Source organism: Chrysochloris asiatica, unplaced genomic scaffold (assembly GCF_000296735.1).
Source record: "Chrysochloris asiatica unplaced genomic scaffold, ChrAsi1.0 scaffold00036, whole genome shotgun sequence".
NCBI classification, from domain to species: Eukaryota; Metazoa; Chordata; class Mammalia; order Afrosoricida; family Chrysochloridae; genus Chrysochloris; species Chrysochloris asiatica.
Genome location: NW_006408554.1, coordinates 3,177,774 through 3,201,816, shown reverse-complemented (window position 1 = coordinate 3,201,816; position 24,043 = coordinate 3,177,774). Strand labels below are relative to the sequence as shown.

The 24,043-nt window shown below is 42.4% G+C and overlaps 1 protein-coding gene across 1 annotated transcript in view; it reads right to left on the bottom strand.

Annotated features, from left to right (window-relative positions):
* The window catches only part of SBSPON (somatomedin B and thrombospondin, type 1 domain containing), a 72,394-nt gene that overhangs the window by 29,520 nt on the left and 18,831 nt on the right, over positions 1–24,043 (bottom strand). The window contains exon 2 of the mRNA XM_006860015.1: positions 9,599–9,793. Within this exon, the coding sequence (XP_006860077.1) occupies positions 9,599–9,793 (195 nt within the window). The remainder of the gene's footprint in view (positions 1–9,598; positions 9,794–24,043) is intronic.

The window sequence follows — 24,043 nt, the reverse complement described above, 5'->3', positions numbered from 1 at the left end:
GAAATACTGCATAGGACCACTACTGTAAAAGACTAAGTAAAAGAACCCATACTAATCCACTAAAGTGGATTATTATCTGGTTGCTGGGACGTAGGGGTAGGGGTAGGGGAGGGAGGGGAAGGTGGAGCACAGGGCAGGGATTAGACACAGGATAGTTTGGATGCTGGGGAGTGGGGCAATATACAAGAAGGGAGAGGGCAATGGAAGAACAAAGCAGATGGGAGAACAATTAGGCAAGGATTGAATGGGCTAAATGGGACAGAGGTAAATAACGATATAGGCACAACCTTGGAACAACAGGGCTCTGGGATACAGAGATTGGGACATGGTTGGAAGGGGGGAGAGGGGGAATAATGTTAAGATGCTTGGCTGTCTTTTGAATCTTGGTTTCCCATGTATTAGATTATAAAATAGACACTGGAGGGGGAGAGAAAGGAATAGCCAGAAATATCACTATAGAAATCTTTTAAGGCCGTCTTCTGCCTATAACTGATTGGAATACCTAAAGTGGGGCTACAATGTGCTCAGTGAAGGAGGCTTCCTGAGAAACCTCTGCAATACATAAGACTATAGGTGGAAACCTGAACCACATCCAGACCTTCAGAGATGGGAAATTTCCACTTGAAAGGACAAGCAGACAAGCCTGGAGCAGCTAGAAAATCAGAAGATACTTCTTGAAAGAAAGACCTACTGGAAAAATACAAAACAATAGTGGCAGACCAACTGTTACCACAAGAACAAGCAAGTTGCTTGCCCAGGAGACATCAAGGCAAGTGGTCGGGTTCCCTCAGTGCAAATCCTCTTCCAAGACTAAGACACAATGGGAATACATGCTCTGACTGGCAATCACACACGTCACCCATAACGGAAAGTAAAGGAAAAACAGCAATGAAGCGGTGAGCTAAGCCTTACAGCGTTCAACAGACTTCTGTGAACCCGGGTGAAGACCTGGTTGGCCAGCAGTGTGGCAATCCCTGGGGACTCTTGGGCCCAGAGTCAGTGACATAGCCACAGAGGACTAGCGTGGAGAGTGAAGTGTCCAGCTGATAAGAAGAGAGGGCATATGCACAAGAACACCCACACTTGTATATAATACCCACTTGACCTGACTTCAATGACTGGATGATCAGAGCTCAACTAGAAGAAGAAAGAAGAGGAAAAAAAGCATCATCTGATACAATTTGAACAACATGACCTACACCTATGGATGCAGTAGCTCAAAAGAGGAAACAAATCCTCACTGCAAGAATCATTCCCACCTCCTCCACACACAGAGTAGACAGGGATGGGCAACTTGGACATTGGCTACCCAAAATGGTGGTGGTGGTGGGGGACTACAAAGGCAAGAAGTGACTGGCTTACAAGCTTTCAAGAGGGAACCTAGATCCAGAAGGCGTGGAGGAAGGTAGAGTCTCCAGTGAGTAATAGCCAACCTGTCTAGGAAGGGCTGATGAAATGAAATGCAGATAGGTTTCTTGTGATGCAATAGTGAATAATTGTTATCAGGACTGGTTGTGAGGGATGGAAATGTAAAGGTGGACATTTTACAGCAAGGAGGGGAGTGATTAACTTTTCAGTCTAGGAGTGGAAGGCCCTGGGACCAACAATGGAGAAGAGCGGAGAGCGGGACCCTACCCAGAGAAGTTGTGATGCTTGATATGGAAATAGAGAGGATGATGCGGAGAGATGGAGAGACTGGGGACTTGAGATCCAGAAAGGGAGAGGGGTTGTGTGCTGATGACAGGGGACGGGGGGCAGGCTTGCAGGGTATATGCTTTGGTTGTTTGATGATGCATGGACAGGATTGTAACTATGGCAATCAAATAATATATGACAGAATGAATGTAAAACCTATGGTATCCCATGTAAACTATCACACAATTCACAATAAAACATTAAAAAAAAAAAAAAATCTCTATGGGAGCAGAAAGCCTCATCTTTCATCACGTGGAACAGCTGGTAGTTTCGAATTGCTGACCTGAGGTTGGCAGCCCAATTCGTAGTCACTACACTACCAGAGCTCCTTAAAGAGATGATATGCTAACCTTTTAAACAAAAACCACTGCTGTGGAGTCGATTCCGACTCTAATGACCCTACAGTACAGAGTAGAACCTGCTCCCTAGAGTTCTGAGACTGCACATCTTCCAGAACAGACAGTCCCACCTTTCTCCCATGGAGCACTGATAGTGTTTGGCCTCTGGTTTTAAGACCCACCATCATTAGTGTTACAACGAGACTTGGGAGTCCTTCAGTAGTGCAAATGATTAACAAACTTGGCTGCTAATTGGAAAGTTGGAGGTTTGAACCCACCCAGAGGCCTAGTAAGAAAGACGTGCTTTTAAAAAGCAGTCACTGGAAAACCTACTAAGTCAGGGAGCCTTTGGGGGCCTCTTGGAAACATTTACTAGGAAAGCAAGAACTTTGTCTCAAGGACAGGAGGTGTATACTGTATTGCCGGCGCCTGCCCAATGCCTAGAATATATATAGTAGGTGCTCAGTAAATGTTCATTGAGTAGATTCCCAGTGATGGATGATTTCTAAGAACTGTAGCCCCAAGCCCCCCAGAGAAGCCTCCTGAGAAGCTCTGATGGGCCCAGCTGAAACCGTCATGTAACTCAACCCCCAACATTTGCTACTTGACCTCTCCAAGTGTCCCTGAGACAGGGAGCCTATGCAGCCTCTTGGAGGATGAAAGCATTTGTTCCAAAACCTTGTCCATTTTACAGTCTGTTTTACTCTAAACCAACCACTATAAAATGTCTGTATTTTACTTCCTTGTACAGTCTAACTGGTTTTACCCACCTTGAAGGACGGCCTTTCCTTGGGGGCAGAAGAGAACTCCAGCCTCTGGGAGGGGCTGAAACTGGAATAATGAAGAACCACCTCCCATAATAAGTTTTTTCTGCTTCTACCAGAGGCCTTTGCAGTGGAATCTATCTTGAAGAAATGCTGTGCACATACCCAATTAGCATAGCTTCTCTCTTAAATGGGCGACCTCCTAAAAATCCTTGCCTATCCCTATGAATAAGCATGATGCCTTTCTCCACCTAAAACTTTTTAAAGCCCAGCAAACTCTTTGTTGGAGTCCTGGTGTGGCATTGTGGGTTAATGTACTGGACTGCAAAGTTGGTTTAAACCTCAAGGTTGGTGATTCAAGCTCACCAGCCGCTCCTCAGAAACCCTATACAGGGTCGCTATAGGTCTGGACTGACTTGACAGCAATTAACAATAACAATAAATTCTTTATTGGGAAGGTGGGAGCTAAGCATTGCATTAAGCCCTCCTGGTCTTCACTTTCAAGCCTGTTTTCTATAATAAACCTTTGCTTGTTTGGAAACTCTGCCTTTCGTGGCTATTCTTAATCTGTAGAAGGCAAAAGCCATGCCTTGTAGGGCAGATTTGTGATTAGCACTCCCGGTAACAGGCTAGTTCACAGTTCTACTCTGACACACACACACACACACACACACACACACACACGTGGGACTGCCCCAAGTCAAAGCTGACTTCACAACTGGTTTGGATCCATGTTCTGTTTCAAGTCTTTGTGGGTATGGTGCATCATTTAAACAAATCCGAAACTCTGAAGCTTGTCTCCTCCATTCCACCCAACCCCACATACTGTTTGGTTTACTAACATAACCTCCTGAGAGGGCTTCTGTGCCTTTCAAGAGTTTTCAGTAAATCAGACCAGGTGCCAGCTTGTCTGAGGTCTCCGAACCAGCGCTCTATATTATCTTCCTCACAACTTAAATTTTCTTTACAGAAAAATGGTAAACAACTTAGAAATTATTTTGTCTCAGTTCCATTTCTGCTTTTGAGGGGAAGCACACAAGAGCAGATTACTCAGTAAGCAAGGGCTTACTTGTGTTTACTTACTAATCTGGAGGGAACCGTTGCATAACAATTTTGGGTCAGATTTCACAACAATGTCTCTACACATTACTAATAAGCACAATTAAGCCTGTGCTTATTTTGTTTACTGTGTACTCTGTCCCTATCAAGGACTGTAAATTTGAAAGTGGCTTTGTTTTGTAGAAAGATGTTGTGGGGTTAGGAGAGACCGATGCCACCCCTATCTAGAAGCAGAAAGAATCTCTGATGTGGTGAAAAACTCTAAAATTGTTCACTAAAAATTAGTACGTAAACACAAGCAGGCTGATGTTTACCTTTCTTATTGGGTAATCTGACACTGGCAGCTCGCAGCCTGTGTCCAGGACAAAAGCTCCTAATAAAGTTGGCTTTCCTTTCTTTCCCCTTCCTGGCAGCTACAGTCAAATTTATTAACAAGCTATTTGCAACTTCTGGCATTCTATCAGCACACCATTGTCTGGTTTTATAAGAACTTCCACACGGCACATATTCACTTTGAAGATTAAAGTAAATTAAATTTCCTTTGAGAATTTCATAACGCCCTCTAACACAATGGGGTGTCACAAAAGCTGCCTTACAATCACTGGTCTGTGACTACGAAAATTTGATGAGTAACATTGGCTTGGAAGCATAAAGTTTGGAATGCATATTGATTTCCTTTTAGGAGGAAAATGCAAATAAACAATGGTCAGTAATATACAGCAATAATATGGTTTTAAAAATTTGTGTATCTATTTTTAAATATCATCATGATAGGGATTAAATGAAACAAAAAGTATATATACAGTAGCTACTTGATCAATACTTACTCAACCTTATTCAATACTTATTCAACCTGTATGATGAGCAAATAATCTGAGAAGCTGGATTATATGAAAAACGTGGCATCAGGATTGGAGGAAGACTCATTAACAACCTGCATTATGCAGATGATACAACCTTCCTTGCTGAAAGTGAAGAGGACTTAAAATATTTACTGATGAAGATCAAAGACAGACCACATTCAGTATGGATTGCATCTCAATGTAAAGAAAACACAAATCCTCACCACTGGACCAATAAACAACATTCTTACCAATGGAGAAAAGATTAAAGTTGTCAAGGACTTCATTCTTCTTGGATCAACTATCAACACTTATGGAAGCAGCAGTCAAGAAATCAAATAACATATTTCATTAGGCAAATATGCTGCACAAGACCTTTTTAAAGTGTTGAAGAGCAAAGATGTCAGCTTGAGGACTAAGGTGCACCTGACCCAAGCCATGGTATTTTCAATAACCTCATATGCATGGGAAAGCTGGACAGTGAATAAGGAAGACCAGAGAAGAATTGATGCTTTTGAGTTATAATGTTGGAGGAGAATATTGAAAGTGCCAAGTGCTGCCAAAAGAACGAACAGATCTATTCTGGAAGAAGTGTAGCCAGAGCGCTCCATGGAGGCCAAGAAGGCCAAACTTTGTCTCTCATACTTTGGACAAACTGTCAGGAGGGACCAGTCGCTGGAGAAGGATATCCTGTTTGGTAAGGTGGAGGGTCAGAGAAAAAAAGAAAGACCCCAATGAGATGGACTGGCCAAGTGGCAGCATTGATGGACTCAAGGTTGGCAACAGTAGTGAGGTTGGCCCAGACAGTGTTTCGTTCTGCTGTGCATAAGGTCACTATGGGTTGCTACCGACTCCATGGAACCTAACAACAACAACTTGATCAATAAGATTTTTTAAAAACTTCAGGAGTCATGCTTCCTTCATTGGTCTCACCAAATCCATTGCCGTCGAGTCGATTCCAACTCCTAGCAAGCCTTGCAGGACAGAGTAGAACTACCCCACACAGTCTCCAATGTTGTCATCTTTAGGGACGCAGACTGCCTTATCTGTCTCCCACAGAGGGACTGGTGGGCTTGAACTGCCAACCTTTCTGTTAGTACTGTGCCCCCAGTAAAGTGCCATTTAAATGGGATAGAGGGAAGAATTTTGTATCCATGCTTGGGCTCCAGCAGAGGGTATCAGAATCCTAGGGAACCTCAATTAAATGGTGTTGGAACTAACTCGATAGTACTTAACAACAACAACAGCAAAACTAGAATACTGGAGCAGTTTTATGTTAACAGCTAGTGATAAGAGTAATCTTTAACAAGACATTCCCAGAGGGACGGTGAGTTTGGGGACCAGGGCTCAGCAATCCCTCCTCATGCAGAGATTTCCCTCTATCTTCAAACAAGAGACTTTATGTTATTAGAGAAGATGTCATTAAGTATTGGTATCTCCTGCTCGTGTTCAACCGGTCATCAACACCTCATGGGGAGTCAGGTAAGAAGTGCCTGCTTCTTAAAATCCTCTTAATGGAGTTTGGTACGAGCAGTGGTTATTGTTGTTAAGTGTGCTGCCAAGTTGGTTCCGACTCACAACGACCCTGCTGTATAGGGTTTCTGAGGAGTGACTGATGGGTTTGGACCGCCAACCTAGTGGTTAGCAGTCCAATGTTTATCCTACCATGCCACACCAGGACTCCCGGGAGCAGTGGAGACGGCTATAATTTGGAAACAGGAGGGCATTTGAAAGAGTGGACAGGTCTAAGCAGAGAACACAGCCCAAAGGGTCAGACTTGTCTAGAACCATAACTGTCCCTGGTGCTGATGACCATTATGCCCCTTGGTCATGGTCTACAGTATCCCCTTTACTGTCCCTTCCTGTCCCCAATCCTAGACTTCAGTGGTCTCCCATAAAGAAACTCCTTGCTGGGAGGAGTCTGCGTCCACCTAGCGCAGCTCTGAGGAGTCGAATTTGCTTAAGAAACACTTTCTAGAGGCCCAGTGCTGCACCAGAGCAGAGCAGTTGCTCTCACTGATAAATTGATAAATTGATTAAAATAATATGTTTTAAGCACCATAAAAAAAAAATAAAAAAAAATCAATAATGTCATAAAGTGACTTCCTCCCTGGGCCTTTTCTGTAGTGTTTCAGCACAGTGCACGCACTGAACGGGTTTCGGCTCTATGATCATTTTCCATAGTAACCACTTTCAAACCACTAAATTATTTCCCTATGAGCCTCATGTGGCTGGATCAATCAGAGGCCTTCCCCTGGCTCCTCTGTTCACCACTCCACTGACAGAATGATCTTCTCACAGCACAAATCTGAACACAACACCCCTGAAGGAAACACTCCTATGACTTTTCAGTGCTTTTAAGATAAAGACCAGAATCCTGATGAGGCCTTCTGAGGCCTGGTACAACCAGCCCCCCCAAACCTCCTCCAGCTTTCCCTCTCACTGTCAGCCTCCTTCCCTGTGCCGCCAACACACGATTCTTGCAGCTTCTCAATGGAGACTGGCTCCTGTCTCTCAAGCTGATCTTGCTGGTCCCTCTGCCTGAACAGTCCTACACTTCCCCTTCTCCACCCCCTTCATTCTCCCTCAAGACCAGAAGGAATCACCTTTTCATACTGCTCAAAGCTCTGAGCACCTCCTGATTGCTTGTTACCAGCTGTCCAAGCACCATAGCTAGAATTTTCTGGGAGTAATTTCCTGGTATTAGCCCCAGTGGGGTGCTGTAGGATAAGCACTGGCTCATAATGGTTTGAACTGCAAGACTGGTGGTTCAAACTTACCAGCTGCTCCTCAGAAACCCTATGCAGGGTCACTATGAGTCAGAACCAACTCGAAGGCACTTCACAACAACATGTAAAGAATATCCTGCCTTCCCACTAGACTATAACATACCTGGTAGCAGATTCCATGTCAACTTTTCTCATCCCTGTAACTCCCAGCCAGCCTGGGAAGAATGAATGAATACAATGGCTTGATGATGGTCTTGTGGCCTGCACTGGCTTCTATGAAAAATAGATGATCTTTGTTATCTAGAGAAGTCCTGGTATGAAGAAAGCACTGGACCAAAAGGCCAGTTTGTACCACAAGGTCGGCAGTTCAAACTCACCAGCCGCTCCTTGGAGACCCTAGACAGGGTCGTTATGAGTTGGAACTGACTCAATGGCACTGAACAGCAACAACGTCTAAAGAAGTCAGCGTTTTGCCCTATCTGCCTCCATCCAGATCAGCACATCCACAATGGCCTTTTTGCTGATTTAATTGTGAGTTTAGGATGGCCCTGGCTCCATGAGCACATTGACACTAAAAGTGACTTTCTAAACACAGATCGGATCAAATCATGCCCACCCGAGATTTTTAGGAGACAGGAAGGCATTTTAACAGAGTCATTTTATCTTTGTGGAATAATTTAGAGTTTTTCTACTACATTCTACTACAGCCAACTCAATGGCAGCTAGCAGCAATATGTATTAATAGCAGAAAACGTATGAAGCGGAGAAAGGAGTAGAAAGATCACGGAATTTTTCCATGAACTTTTTGAGTGTCCCATATATATATTTAAAATGATATTAAAATACAATTTTTCCATGAGGTTTTTGAAGCCCCCTCATAAAACAAAGAAGTTGTTGTTGTTGTTGTTAAGTGCCATTGAGTCGGTTCTGACCCATAGCGACCTTGTACAGGGTTTCCGAGGTTATAAATCTTTACGGGAGTAGAAAGCCTCATCTTTCTCCCGCAGAGCGGCTGGTAGTTACGAACCGCTGACCTTAAGATTCGCAGCTCGATTCGTCACCACTATGCTACCAGAGTGTATGTATATATAGGGGTGCTCGTGTGATGCTGTAAGATAAACAGTGGACTGCTAACCATAATGTTGGAGGTTCAAAACCACCAGTCACTCCTTGGAAACCCTATGCAGGATTGCTATGAGTTGGAACCAACTGGATGTCACAACAACAACACATATGAGGTTGGGGGAAGCGCAGTGACTCCATGCTATAAGCACTGGACTGCTAATGACAGGTTCCACAGTGTGAGCCCTCCAATGACTCTGCAGGAGAAAGATGAGGCTTTCTGTTCCTGAAAAGGTTTAAAGCCTCAGAAACCCTATACAGGGACGCTATGAATTGAAACTGACTCAGCGGTCCTTAAAAATATGTATGAGGGGACCTCAAAAAAGTTCATGGAAAAATGGTATTAAAAGATAGTGGAATTTTTTCCATGAATTTTTTGAAGCTCCCTTGTATGTTGCTGGTAAGTGCTGTTGAGTGGTTTCTGACTCATGTGACCCTGTATAGGGTTTCTGAGAAGCGGCTATTGGGTTTGAACTGCCAACCTTGTGGTTAGCAGTCCAGTGATGGCCCTACAGCGCCACCCCAGTGACTCCATATACGAGAATAGAACTGTGCCCTAGGTTTTTTTAGGCTGTGATCTTCACAGGAGCAGGATGCTAGGTTTTCCCCTGCAGAGCCTGGGGGTGGGTTCTCACTGCCTACCTTTTTGTTAGCAGCCAAGCACTTTTGTAACCAGAGCTCCTAAGCGCTAGCTTTACTGCTCAACACTGTTCTGTGTATCATCACACTACCTCAGTTCTGTATTGTCAGACTGATGAGTTGTGTTCCAGGAACACCACAATCAACTCAGCCTCCATCAGCTCATCTGTGCACACTGGCATCAGGTTAGAAAACACAATGAGGGCAGCCGGGAAGGGAAACATTTGTGCAGCTGGCAGTTCATTCATTCATTCAGCATTTCCTGAACTTTCTATCTCCCTTGAGCAGACCTGCCTAGCCCACTCCCTGTAGCGCATGGAACTTTCCCTCTACCGCACATGGCCTTTTATGGGATAGTGTGTCAGAAAGTCATCAGAGATAAGTCAGGTGGAAACGTGCCAACAGCGTACCGAAAGCATGCCCGCAGTCCTGGCCCTGCAGCGTTGAGTACTCCAGGCAGCCGGCTCTCTCTTCCAGGGGCGGGCAGGGCGCCCCACCGTTCTGAGGCTCCTGCCGCACGCTGCGCCTCCGCACCCTGGCGGTGGGCTTGCACTGCTCCGCACAACCGCTCCAGGGGCTCCACTCCCCTACGATGCATGGACGAGCTGGAAAAGAACACGAATATACCTGAATATACCAACCACATGCCAGATTCTCTAGCCAATATAAACATTCAAGATAAGCTTTGATGGGGCCCTTTTTCCGAAGGAACACACAAAACCTCAGCCGTCCAGTGAACAATGGCCCCTCCCCCGCTAATGTTTGATTGGAGATCAGGTACCTCTTACTGGCAAGCACATCTGTCCGGATACTGATGGTGGGAATGAACCAGAGATCCACCCGAGTTAATGAGACACATGCTTGGCCCTCTGGGCACTTCCTCATGCTCCCAAGAACCAAAGGACACCTACGTTCCTTTTGTTTTACTCCAATGTTAACTTTTTTCTTTCCTGCTCATACATTCTTCATCTTGTAACAGTAACACACATTCACTATAGAAAATGTAGAGGGGCAAATGAAGCGTAACTTCCTCCACACACACCAATAATCTCATCAGCAACCCAGTTCCATTTTTTAAAAACTTTTTATTGTGATTTGAGTTGAGCAAATTGATTTTCCATTCATCAATTCACACGCATTTTGTTTCCTATAATCCCTTCAAAGTAACAGTACTCTTCCCATTTCCTTTGAGTCCCTTTCCACTTGGCCTTCTTTCCAATGTTTTCCTGCCTTCCGGTGGGATCTATCCCTGGGTAAATGTTATCCTTTTGATCGCGTTCAGTTGATTTTCCTAAGGAGTGCATACCTCAGAGTGTTCATTCACCTTCTCAGGTCAAATCTTATCAGCTAATGTATCCCCGTAAGAGAGCTAACTCTGGGCCACACCAAGAAGCCTCTATACTTTTTGCTCTCCTGGATGCTGTATTTTTATCCTCTGTGGCTTGGTGAACCAGGGAACATGAGAGTAGGTGTTCAGGGAGGGAAGTCCTCAGGATCTCATGTGAAGAGGCAGAATCAGGATGAGAATGTGGCCCTAGCATCTGGTTCTTTCTATCACTCTATGCTCCTTGACACAGTAGACAGGTTTTCTAACCCAGTTGGACACTGAAGGAGCCTGCTGAGCCAGGTGACCCCTGAAAGCCAGCACTGAGTCTTAGATTAAGCCAGAAGCTGGGTCCTGGTCACTGATTGTTAAATTGACTTACCAAGTCTCAAGATGGAATTTAAAACTCAATTTTCTGGCCATGATTGTAAAATCAGTGTAGATTTTGCATTTCATTTTCCAGCTTAAATTCTAATGAATCTTGTAAGAGGACTGTGGCAGTGTAGTGGTTACGAATTGGGCTGCTAACATCAAGGTTGGCAGTTCGAAACTACCCAGCTGTTCCACGGGAGAAAGATGAGATTTTCTGCTCCCGTAAAGATTTGCAGCCTCAGAAACCCTGTGCAGGGTCACTATGAGTCGGAACTGACTCCACAGTATTTAGCAAAAACAATTGTTTTAAAATGGAGTTATTTCAGGACTTAAGATATAAGAAAAGGCAAGAACAAGAAGGCAGAAGATCCTACCTGTGAACTAAATGTCGAGTTAGTTGGTGTTTCTCCCTCTGAGTGCAACCCACTTTCCCTCTCATCTCACACTATCAAGTCTATAACGTTTCAATAAGAAAATACCCTGATTTCTTTGAAACCTAGATCTGGACTTTTGATAGCTTGTACTTGAAAACTCACTTTTCCCTGGATGCATTCTAGTTCAGGGTTCACGGCTTTTGGAAGAAGTGGTATTTGGCAGTACACAGCTACTCCTGACATGAATAGGGTCACAAGCAATATAAACATCTGTCAGTAATTCAAACACTTTAATAACTGTTTTAAAACACGCTTTCATTAATCATCTAAAAACCCGTAGGTATTATATGTCAACTATGACAGAATTAAGAACAGGCCACATCAGAGTTCACTCCCAATATCCGCCATGTATATACATCGTTTGGAAAATCAATACCAGGTCACTTCCTGCTCCTGTCATCTCCTGTTGATCCCTCCCATTTTATTTTAATGAGCCCATGATTTAGTGCTGTGGGTTAATGCACCAGACTGCAAAGTTGTTTGAACTGCAAGGTCAGCGGTTCAAGCTCACCAGCTGCTCCTCGGAAACCCTATACAGGGTCACTATGGGTCAGAACTGACTTGAAGGCACTTAACAACAACAATAGAAAGACAGGCGTTTAAAAGAGACTCCTGGCTGGGACCCTGTTGAGGAAGCCTTTTGTCTTTATTTCTTTTAATGCTTCTCTTCCTTCCCCAACCCCTTCACCTCAGAGTCTAGCAAGTTCTACCCTGGTAAATATACAATACACAAATAGAGATATGACATAAATATCCAGATACAGATGATGAAGAAATACTGAGAACTGAAAATTCAATGAGAAAATTATGACCATGAGAGATACTAGTAACCAGTTGCCATCAAGTTGATTGTGATGTATGATAATCCCATGTGTGTCCAAGTGAAACTGTGTTCCACAGGCCTTTCATTGACTGGTTTCTCATAACAGATGGTCAGTTCTTTCTTTCAAGGCACCTCTGAGTGTACTGAAACCTTCTGGTTAGCAGCCAAACACATTAACCTTTTGTACCACCCAGACACTTAGTAATACACGTGTTTGGTATTTCGTTTTAAATACACTTTTAAAGTTTCAATAAAATTATATACCTCAAAGATTAGCATTTGGGCATCACTATAAATAAAAAATTTGCCATGGCATCAATTCAGAAGTTAGTGATATGTCCTTGGACTAGACTCTATCTATATAGCAAAAAATGACATTGGGCATACATAGTTTTCTACTTGAATTTATTATTTCAGTATTTATTCAACATCTGTGTCTGTGGATATTTGTCACATCCAGTGTATAGTTTGATTCCACAGTTAAAGTGCTCAATTTACAGAGTCATTCATTGTGCCTACTGGTTAAGATTGTCCTTGGAAAAATGCTATTTTCCATATTTCCAATCCATGACTTTAAAATCCTCACAAAGACATCCAGAAAATTCTGAACAATGGCATCTCCATGGTTTAATTGCAAGGCAAGATGGGGAGGAAAACGATCTGTAAAATCATATGAATAAAAAGGTGTCCCACAAAATATTTTGAGTTGAAAGATTTATCTGAGATGTTTGTTCCTACTCTGCACAAAAGATTCTATTCTTGATTCATTTGTGAACTTTTGTTGATCTGAATTGCAGTTCCTTGTAGATCACAAGACGCCTTTGGTCACGGAGGTTAGGGGAAGTACAAGAAACTTCTGACTGATTTATTACCTCAAGTCATATATTACAGCTGCATGGCAAAGAGTTCCTTTTGAACTATTCCATTAGTGTTCTTGTTCCCTTTCTCGTCACAGATCTTTCTGTTCAAACTAATTCAAATCTCTATATGGCGTTTCTTACAATCTGACTTCCTTACTCTTCACTATTTAGTCTGACATACTGTTACTTTGTAAACGGCACAATCTCCTCTGATTTCCATCTTGTCACTGCTTTCCGATTTCTTCATACTCAGTTAGGATCTGGTGACATCACCCCACCTCTTTCAGGGGAATGAAGCCTACAGTGAATGGCAGTCGGAAAGTTCAATACAATTTTTCTTTTTTGTGTAAACTCAACCTCATATGTTTGAATGGTCAAGTGCTCTGCTTCTAACCAAAAGTTAGGCTGTTTGAATCCACCTAGAGGCACCTAAGGAGCTCTGGTAGCGTAGTGGTTACGAATGGGGCTGCGAGCTGCAAGGTCAGCAGTTCAAAACTACCAGCGGTTCCACGGGAGAAAGATGAGGTGGTCTGCTCCCGTAAAGATTTACAGCCTCGGAAACCCTGTGTAGGGTTGCTATGAGTCGGAACTGACTCCACGGCACACAACAACAACAACAAGAGGCACCTATGAATAAAGTCCTGGTGATCTGCTTTCAAGAGCTCACCACCATTGAAAACCCTAAAGAATATGTCTCTGCAACATGGGGTCACCAAGAATGAGAGTTGACTCCAAGGCAATTTGGTTCTCGGTAATATTCCTGTTGGATTTCCCCAGAAATGAACTTGGAAATGCGGATTTAAATGGAAGTAATTTATTAGGGACATGAACCCTGGCAGCACCCAGAGGAAACAGAAAACAGACAGAGAAGAGAAAGAACCAATAAAAAATATGCAAATGAACAGGTGATGATGGGGCAATGGGACTCAGTCCTAGTGGGACCTCTCAGAGATTGTCTAGAGTGGTTCCACTTTGGGCATGAAAACGGGAGTATTTTTCCACCCTCTTCTGCCTGTCAGTGTTACTAAAACAGTGCTTAGCGTTAAAACTGAACTCCCTTCCTAGCTACATTCCATAATCCGTCACTCTTTTTCAATCTCCAAAGCAGAACTTGTGGCCCAAACAAGGGGTTGGAGGGCAACTCTCAATAAACAGACACCATTGAAACAGTCACTACATTTGGGACCCAACCATTCTAACTACTGACATGATCACCCTAAGCAATGGAATAGAAAATACTATAGCAATGCCTGGTCACAAGTTCTGTGATCTTAATTTTCTTCTCCTTTAAAAAGTACCCTCCAGCTGGGGAGGCAACTCTGGGAGATTCCCACTCCCCTGTCCTCCTGTATATGGTGGTGGTAGTGGTTGTGTGCCATAGAGTTGCTTCTGATTCATAGTGATTCTGTATCGATAGTGACCCTGTATAGGCTCTCAATCTTTATGAGACAGAAAGCCTCATTTTTCTTCCACAGAGCGGTTGGTAGATTTGAACTGCTGACCTTGCGATTAGCAGCCTAGCTCATAATGCACTATGCTACCAGGGATTCTTGTCCTCCTTTCCTCTTTGCTGAGTCCTGTCTCTGAGTATTGGTGTGTTAGCAGCAAGGGACTAAGAAATTTTTCCAGTAACTAAGTCTCCAATTATTATATATATGTTGTTGCTAAGTACTGTGGAGTTGGTTCCAATTCATAGCAACCTTGTACAGATTTTCTGAGGCTGTATATCTTTACAGGAGCAGAACACCTCATTGTTCTCTGCGGAACCACTGGCAGTTTCAAACTGTTGACCTTGCAGTTGGCAGCCCGACTCGTAACCACTACACTACATGCATATATGTAGAACTATTTTACTTTGGAATTCTGTCAATTTTTGTTTCATTATTTTGAGGCTCAGTTGTTGCATCTATGTCTATAACTGTTGTATTTTCTTGCTGGTTAGAATTTTTATCAATCAACTTATTAAGTCTCTTGTCTCTTGTAACCATTTTTGACTCTGTATTTTGTCTGGCAAAAAAGTTCTCTTTTGGTTATTATCTGCATGAAAAATCATTTTTCCATCCTTTCACTTTCAGCTTCTGTATGTCTTTGTACATAATGTAATCTCAGGATCGGGCAGTGTTTCGTTCTGCTGTGCATAAAGTCACTATGAGTCGATGCCAACTCAATGGCACCTAACAACTATAACATGCATCATGTTTGTCTTTGTTAACATCCAATCTGCCAATCTATGTTTTTAATGCTGCTGCTGCATGTCACTAAGTAAGTTCCAACATATTATCCCTATAAAAAATTTCTGAGGCTGTAAATCTTACAGGAGCAGAAAGCCCCATGTTTCTCCTGCAGAACAGTTGATGGATTTGAACGGCCAGCATTGAGGTTAGCAGCCCAATACATAACCCACTATACTTTAGGAGAGTTTTCATCCATTTACATTTCAAATTATTACTAATAAGGAAGAACATACTTCTAACATTTACCAATTAATTTTTTTTGTATGCCACATATGCATTTTTATTATTTAATTCACTCACTACTGTCTTTTTTGTGTGTTTTTAGTTTACTTTTAATACTGTACCGCTTTAGTTACCATATTTTCTCTTTTGTAGGACTTTCAGTTAGTTTCTTAGTGGTTACCTTGGAGATTATAATCAACATATTAAACTTATAACCACCTAGTTAGAACTGGACATTCTGAGTACTATAATGTGGTAGAAATCTGATTATTTTACTCAAGGGTAGCTATGGTTACTTGATGAAAACTGCAATTGTCCATGAATTTAGTGGGGTTTTTTCCAGACTACTTTTGCAAAGTACGTATTACTAGTTGTAAATGATCACTAAAATTTCTGTTTCATTATCTCTGTGGTCAACCAGTGACCTGACATAGATTTTACCATTAAAAAGAGGGGAAGGAAACAGGGAGGCTTTTTAAATGAGCCCTGGAAGTACAAATGGTTGAACGCTCCACTGATAACTGAAAGGTTGTTGATCTGAAACCACTCAGCCACTCCATGGGAGAAAGACCTGGAAATCTGCTTCCACAAAGATTATAGCCAAGAAAACCCTATAGGGCACTTCTACTCTGTCACATTGAGTCATTATGAATTAAAACCCTTGACATCACCTAATAACAACCCTGGTCTTGTAAATCTTCCAGTGGCTGACACTGGGAGTAGTCCCTGCTGTGGAGAGGGGCAAATCCAAAGCAACTATCTGGATTATTCCTTCAAAGCAAATCCAAAATACACAACACCAAATTCTTGGTGGATAAGAGCCTCACTCTTCACCCAGGCACCAGCCGGCCACTCCAGGAACACTGGCCCAAGATATGGTCTTTGAATCTTTCCTATCAAGTTGACTGGTTTGTACATGTACCTCACTTAGAAAAGATCAGCAGCATTTGTGTTCGGAAGACACTCCCCCAAGTTTTTATAAGTGCCTGGTCAGGTTCCAGACTTCCAAAATCATTGATTCCAATTGCTTTCCCCAGTTTAACTGTTGCTTTGGTGAAGTGACTGACACATAGAGCTTCCTACCACATCATTTTGCTTTCAATTTCTCCATATAGCTTGAAGAACTTCTTCTTAAATATATTGTCTATTCTCATTAACATGTAGCAGTGTATCCTTGGTTAGTCACACACCTAAGCATTCTCCTTTGTAATCTAGCTCTGCCTGCTTAGCTCTTTGCCACCCAAAAGTCCAAGGCCACTCACAAACACTTTCTCCCTCAAGGTATTCAGTTCCAACAGCCATAATCACTCCTGAGGAAATAATTCTTTTTACACGTTATTCACAGAAATACTCATTTTTGTATAGCTTTTGTTACTTGACTTTCTATAAAATAAAAATAAATGGCATTTTATCCTCTAACACACATATGCATCTCATGACACAATTTTAAATATATGTCATCTGCTTTTTTATTTTTCCTTATGTTCTCTTTTCTGTGGAATCCTGTTTAAACTTCTGTGGGAGTCAAATAAGAATACATTGCCCAAATCCCTAAAACCTCTTCACAAACCACCAATAAAATGCTCAAGTGTTTTGTTTTCTTTTCTTCTCTTGCAGAAATTGTTATCTGACCCACAGTTGGCTGCTTGTTTGTTTTTGATATATTAGCTGGAAAAGTTCACAAAATGATAGCAAGATAATAACATGGGCTCCCTTATTAGAAAAACAGAATTTTATATACTGCCTAAGCCCAGAAAAAAGGGTTAATAATGCTTATTTCTGAATAGGAGGTTTCTAGAGAAGCTCTTTTCCCCTTTTGTGTTTTTGTATTTCCCAAAGCTTTTGCATCAATACATATTTTGTAGTCAGGGAAAGAAAATGTTATTATTTAAATAGGAAATTTGGATACACCCTGGCTGGGAGTGCCCTCGGAAGTTACAGATAACATCTACTGGGTTGAATGTTGAAATTTTGTTTTATTTTCTTGTGAAAATATACACAGCAAAAAATAGTCTATCTTAACAAATTCTATTTTGACAAATGGTATTAAGTGGTACATGACAGCACTGTTGCTGTTGTTGTTAGCTGCTATCGTGTTGGTTCCAACTCATGACCACCCCATGTGTGCAAGATAGCTCTGTTCCACAGGCCTGTCTTCTGAGATGCCTCTGGATGGGTTCAAATCGCTAACCTTTCAGCATTTAACCCTTTATACCACCCAAGGAACCTTAGATAACCACCTGTTGTTGTTATGTGCCGTCAAGTCGGTTCCTACCCATAGCAACCCTGTATAGGGTTTCTGAGGAGCAGCTGGTGAGCTTGAACCGCAAACCTTGCAGTTCAAATGGCTTTGCAGTCTGGCACATTAACCCACAGTGCCACACCAGGACTATAACCACTAGGGGTAACAAAGAAGCAAGGACACACTCTTTCCTCAAGAAGCACACAATCAATGGAGAGGGATGGCTCACTCACTCCATTGTTGCCAGGTCTTGTTGAGTCAGTTCCCACTCAGAGTAGTGCCCGATGTTGAGTCAGTTCCCACTCAGAAGCTCTGCCTGATGTCACCGCATTCTCACAATTGCTCCTATGTTTGAGACCATTATTTGTGTCAATCTATCTACTTGAGGGTCTTCCTCTTTATCCCTGACCAAGCATCATGTTCTTCTCCAGGAACTGGTCCCCTGAAAACATGCCCAAAGTACCTCAGACAAACTCTAACCATCCTCACGTCTAAGGAGCATTCTGACTGTATTTCTTCCAACACAGATTTGTTAGTTCTTCTGGCAATCCATGACATATTCAGTATTCTTCTCCAAGTCTATAATTAAAAGGCATCCATTCTTCTTCCATTTTCCTTATTCACTGTCCTGTTTTCACGTGCATTTGAGGCAACTGAAAAACTATGGCTTGAGTCAGGTACATCTTAGTCTTCAATTGACAGCTTTGCCTATTAATATTGAAAGGGATCTTTTGCTAGCAGGTTTGTCCAATACATTGTTTGATTTCCTGACTGATGCTTCCATGGGCATTGATTGTGGATCTAAGTAAAAGGAAATTCTTGACAACTTTGATCTTTTCTCCATTTATCATGATGTTATTATTGGCCCAGCTGTGAGAATTCTGTTCTCTTTATGTTGAGGTGTAATCCATACTGAAGACTGTATTAACTTTGATGTTCATCAAATCCTCTTCACTTTCAGCATGCAGGGTCTTGCCATCTACATATCACAGGTTGTTAATGAGCCTTCCTCTAATCCTGATGCCCTATGTTTCTCCATATAACCCAGCTTTTTGGAACATTTGCTCAGCATACAGACTAAGTATGGTGAAAGAATACAACCCTGATGTACACCTTTCATGATTTTAAATCATTCAACATCCCACTGTTCTTTGCAAATGACTGCCTCTTGGTCTCTGTACAGGTGCCACATAAGAATTAAGTGTTCTAGAATTCCCATTCTTTAAAATGACCTGCACAATCAAATGCCTTTGCATAGTCAATAAAACCACTGGTATGGTGTTGAAGGATAAGTACTGGACTGCTAACCATGCTAACTGAATGATCAGTAGTTCAAACCCACCAGTCACTTTCAGAAACTCTATACAGAGTTGCTATTAGTCAGAACTGACTCGACGACTCACAACAACAAACATATTTTTGCGATTTTCTGCTTTCAGCCAAGATCCATCTGATATCAGTGAGATATCCCTCATTCCACATCCTCTTCTGAATCGAGCTTGACTTTCTGGAAATTCCCGTAGATGTACTTCTGATACCATTTTTGAATTTTCTACAGCAAAATTTTACTTGCATGTGATATTAATGACATTGTTTGATAACTTCCGCATTCTGTTGGATAACCTTTCTTTGGAATAGGCACAGATATGGATGTCTTTCAGTTGGCTGGCCAGATAACTGTATTCCAAATTTCTTTGCACAGATGACTACCTCCAGCATCGTATCAATTTGTTGAAATATTTCAACTAATATTACATCAATTCCTACAGCACTGTTTTTGCTGGTGCCTTTAGTGCAATTGGACTTCGTCCATCTTTCTTAATCATATGCTTCTTCCTGAAATGTTTAAATATCAACCAATTCTTCTTAGTAAAATAACTCTGTGTATTCTTTCCATCTTCTCTTGATTCTTCCTACAGGAAGCATTGTTTACTCTCCAGTATTTGTTTGGGGTCAGCTCTGTAAATAACAGAGTTTCTTATATAAACATCTTCCTCTGAGACAGCAGAACACAGTACTTTAAAATGTGAATGTCATTGAGTTGGTTCCAACTAATGGCAGTTCCATGTATTCAGACTAGAACTGTTACATGGGCTTTTCTAGGTTGAGACCCTTCTGAAGCAAATCACCAGAACTGTCTTGTGACACACCTCTGAGTGTGTTCGAATTGCCAATCTTTTATTGTTGTTGTTGTTAGGTGCCATTGAGTCAGTACTGACTCATAGCGACCTTATGCACAGCAGAACGAAACACTGCCCGATTCTGGGCCAACCTCACTACTCTTGACACGCTTGAGTCCATCTTGCTGCCACTTGGCCATTCCATTCCAAAAGAGGGGTCCTTTTTCTCTGACCCTCCACCTCACCAAACATGGTATCCTTCTCCAGCGACTGGTCCTTCCTGACAATATGTCCAAAGTATGCAAGACAAAGTTTGGCCACCTTGGCCTCCAAGGAGAACTCTGGCTGCGTGTCTTCCAAAACAAATCTGTTCAGGACTTGTGGTTGGGGGCTGCAGCCAGGTGGTACGCTCCAGTGAGAAGGGAGCGGGATCTCACGAAGGAAGCGCTCATAGAACTCCAGAGCTCCGGATCTACCATAAGATCCAGAAAGCCACAGAACTCGCATGTGTGAAAAAAAAATCACGCTATTAAGGAAAATACAGACATCTTAGGAATCTAGAGGCTGGACCACCTTGGCGACTGCTGCGCCCTGGGAGAGTTTAGAGGGAGCGGCTAAAGCCAGCCTGGTTCAGAAAGCGGCGTTTTCAGAAAAAAAAAAAAAAAAGAAAGAAAAAGAGGAGACATCCCAGCTTCATTTCTCACCCCGGACATCAGGCGGGACAGTTTCCCCACGGTACAGAGATCGGGAGTTGGGCAGCAACTTATGACGTCACCAGCGGGCCCAAATCTGATGCTGTGTATCTGAGTCAGGAGCGTGACACCTCACCTTTCTCCCAGGTAGCAGCTTGGAATTTCCAGCTATTGTTCTAGCAATCTATGGCTGCTGAGCTGTGAGACTGGCCAGTGTAGGATCAACACAAGTCAATTTGTTAAACTGCAACATAACAGGACTCAACCATCCCGAGAATTGCACTGTACACACGCAGATAACTGACCTTCAGAGACAAAAATAGTGGACGATCTTTCTCCCATTAACTCCCCAATATCTACCTGCACACCGGAACTTCAGGCACAAGTGCAATATATCATGGGTTCCTACCGCAAGCAACCTGACCAGGGTTCTGAGGTGGTGTGTCTGAGCCAGGGCAGGGCACCTCACCTTTCTCCCAGGGAGCAGCTTGAAATCTCCAGCTATTGACCTTGCAACCCGCAGCTGCTATGCTGCCAGAGTTTCCTGTGCAAGACAAACTCAAAGTAATCTATGAAACCCCAGCAGAACAGGACTCAACCACCCTGAGAATGGCTCTGAGTACACGCAGATAACTAATTGACCTTCAGAGACAAAAATAGTGGTCTATCTTTCTCCCATTAACTCCCAAATATTTATCTGCCCACCTATACGGTAGTGGCTAGAGGAGGGGCCTGAGAGAGGGGTCACCCTCACCCCTGCTGAGGGCTTCTATTTGTACACACACTGATGGTGTAGCACGGGACAGTTGACCACAGCTGCATCCTTTTGATCACACATCTTTCCTGGAGGTGGGAGCTTTTCCTCTGTACATTACCTAATAAAAGGCAGCAATCATGGCCATATAGCCAAGCTATAAGCATACCCCATAATACTCCATCACTGAGACAAGACCTAACAACACCTGCTATGCATTACAGGTGATAAGGGAAGCCTATCTCCTGATCATAATAATAATAAATAATGAATAAGAGGCAACAAATCTTATCGAAACACGTCCAAAAACAGAAGAGAGTAGTGGATGCAAATGAGCTGGAGATAAACAAAGGCTTTATAGAGGAGGAAGAACGGGTTCTGGATATGCCTGAGAGTGAATTCAGAAGGATGATATGGAAACAAATTCAAATGCTCCGAAATGGGTCGAGGAAAATAAGAAGTAAGGAAAGTACTACAGGAACAATCAAACAGGATTGACACAACATTGGAAACAATTCAAAACCTGCAAAAAGATGTCCAGATGAACTGTAATAAGATATCAGAAATGGACAATCAGCTGAAAGGGGAAAGGAGCAGACTAGAAGAGATGGAATCCAGAAGTAGCAATCTGGAAGACAAATCCCTCAATATTGCTAAGACAGAAGAGCAAGCAGCTAAAAGGATAAAACAAAATGAAGAGGGCCAAAGATTCATGCTGGATAACATGAAGAGGCATAATGTAAGAATTATTGGCATTCCAGAACACGAAGAATCAGAGACGTCCACAGAGGAGAGAGTTGAAGGGCTTCTGGAAGAAAATTTCCCTAAGATCTTCAAAGATGAGATGACAAACATTCAAGAACCTGAATGTACCCCAGGAAGGATAGACCCCAAAAGAAAGTTTCCAACACATATAATAATCAAGCTCTCCAAAATCAAAGACAAGGAAAGAATACTAAAAGCAGCCAGGGAGAAGAGAAATAGCACTTATAAAGGCAAGCAAATTAGAATAAGTTCTAACTATTCAGAACAAACCATGAAGGCAAGAAGGCAATGGGGAAACATATACAAAGCCCTGCAAGAAAAAAACTGTCAACCAAGAATCGTCTATCCAGAAAAAGTATCAATCAAATATGATGGTGTGATAGAAACATTCCCGGGTAAACAGAATCTGAGAGATTTTATCAAAACCAATCCAGCACCTCAAAACATCCTAAAGGGAGTTTTGTGGACTGAAAACCAACAAGAACAGTCAACAAACAGAGATTGACAGGTGTGGCAACACCACCTGGAACACAGTCAACAGCACAGTACAGAACAGAACAAGACTACAACAACAAACTCAAAGGAGCGGAGAGCTCAACTGAAGACCAAAAGTATATCAACGTTAAAGAAGGGACAAACGTAGCAACAGAGACCCAGGTTGTGGAGATGCCAGGTAAATTACAGGTTACAATGGAGCATCTAAAACACAGAGAAAAGTTAGTAGACTACAAGGTAACCCCAAAGAAAGTTAACACTTCACAACATATCATAAAAACGAATTCCCAGAGAACAAACAAGATGGCAGATGAGGTGGAAGTGCAGTAAGGAGCTCCACAAACAACACAGAATACCCAACCAAGCAGGTACAGGGGAGGGTCCCAGAACTCTGAATCACATGTAAAGGAATATTTATAGGTAGGAAGGCTTACAGCTGGGGGAATTTGTGGCAGAAGCAAGAGATTCATTGCTTTCTGGTTTGGGACAAATGGCTGCTCCAGGAGCCGCCATCTTGAGTGAGACCAAGCGGGGGAAGGACTGGAGTGGCCACGGACACCTGGTAAAACCACGGATATAAAGGTGTGGACATTCTTTACTTTTGGTATCTGTTCAATGGTCCCTTGCTGTCTGAGCACCTCCATTCTGGTGACTATAGGGGTGCCTGAGCTAGTGGCCATTGCAGCCCCACCCTCGGAGGATTCTACTACGCTTGTGCACAGATCTCCTCGAAATTTAAAGAGACCGTTTCCAATTAAAACCAAATGGCCACGACCAGCCTTGAACTGTTTATAACTAGAAAAAAAGGCCTGAACGGGGATTGTGGAGTGGAACAAGCAGACAAAAAAAGGAAATAGGCTGAAAATTAAGTCCTAAACTACATCAAAACAACCAACAGTGGCATTTTGAAATTTCTCAAGAAGAAGAGTGAAAAGGGAAGCCCATTTCATGATCACATATACCTGGAGGCAATCAGGAAGCATAAAAAATACCAAATACATATCCATCTAAGTTTTAAGGCCACAGACAACCCCTGAATATGCCCCAAAACAGAAACAAATGACCAAATCTGCACATGTCCAGAAATGAGATAAAGTGACTGAGGCAAATGAGCTGGAAGTAGACCCACACTTCATACTGGAAGATGGTCAGGCTTTGGAAATGTCTGAGAAGGAATTCAGAAAAATGATTATAAAATGTTCCAAAACACTGTATAATGGAGTTGAGAAAATAAGGGAGAAGTCAGGAAAGTGATACAGGATCAAATAAGATAGATACAGCATTGGAAACAATTCAAAACCTACAGAAAGAGGTCCAAATGATTAATAATAGAATATAAAAAATCAACAAATACACTGAAAGGGCAAAGGAGTAGAATTGAAGAGATAGAAGCCAGAACTAGTGAGCTAGAAGATAAATATCTCAACACTACTAAGATAGAAGAACAAATACAAAAAAGGATAAAAAAAATCTGAAGAAGGCCTAAGATTCATGTTGGATAACATGAAGAGGAGTAAC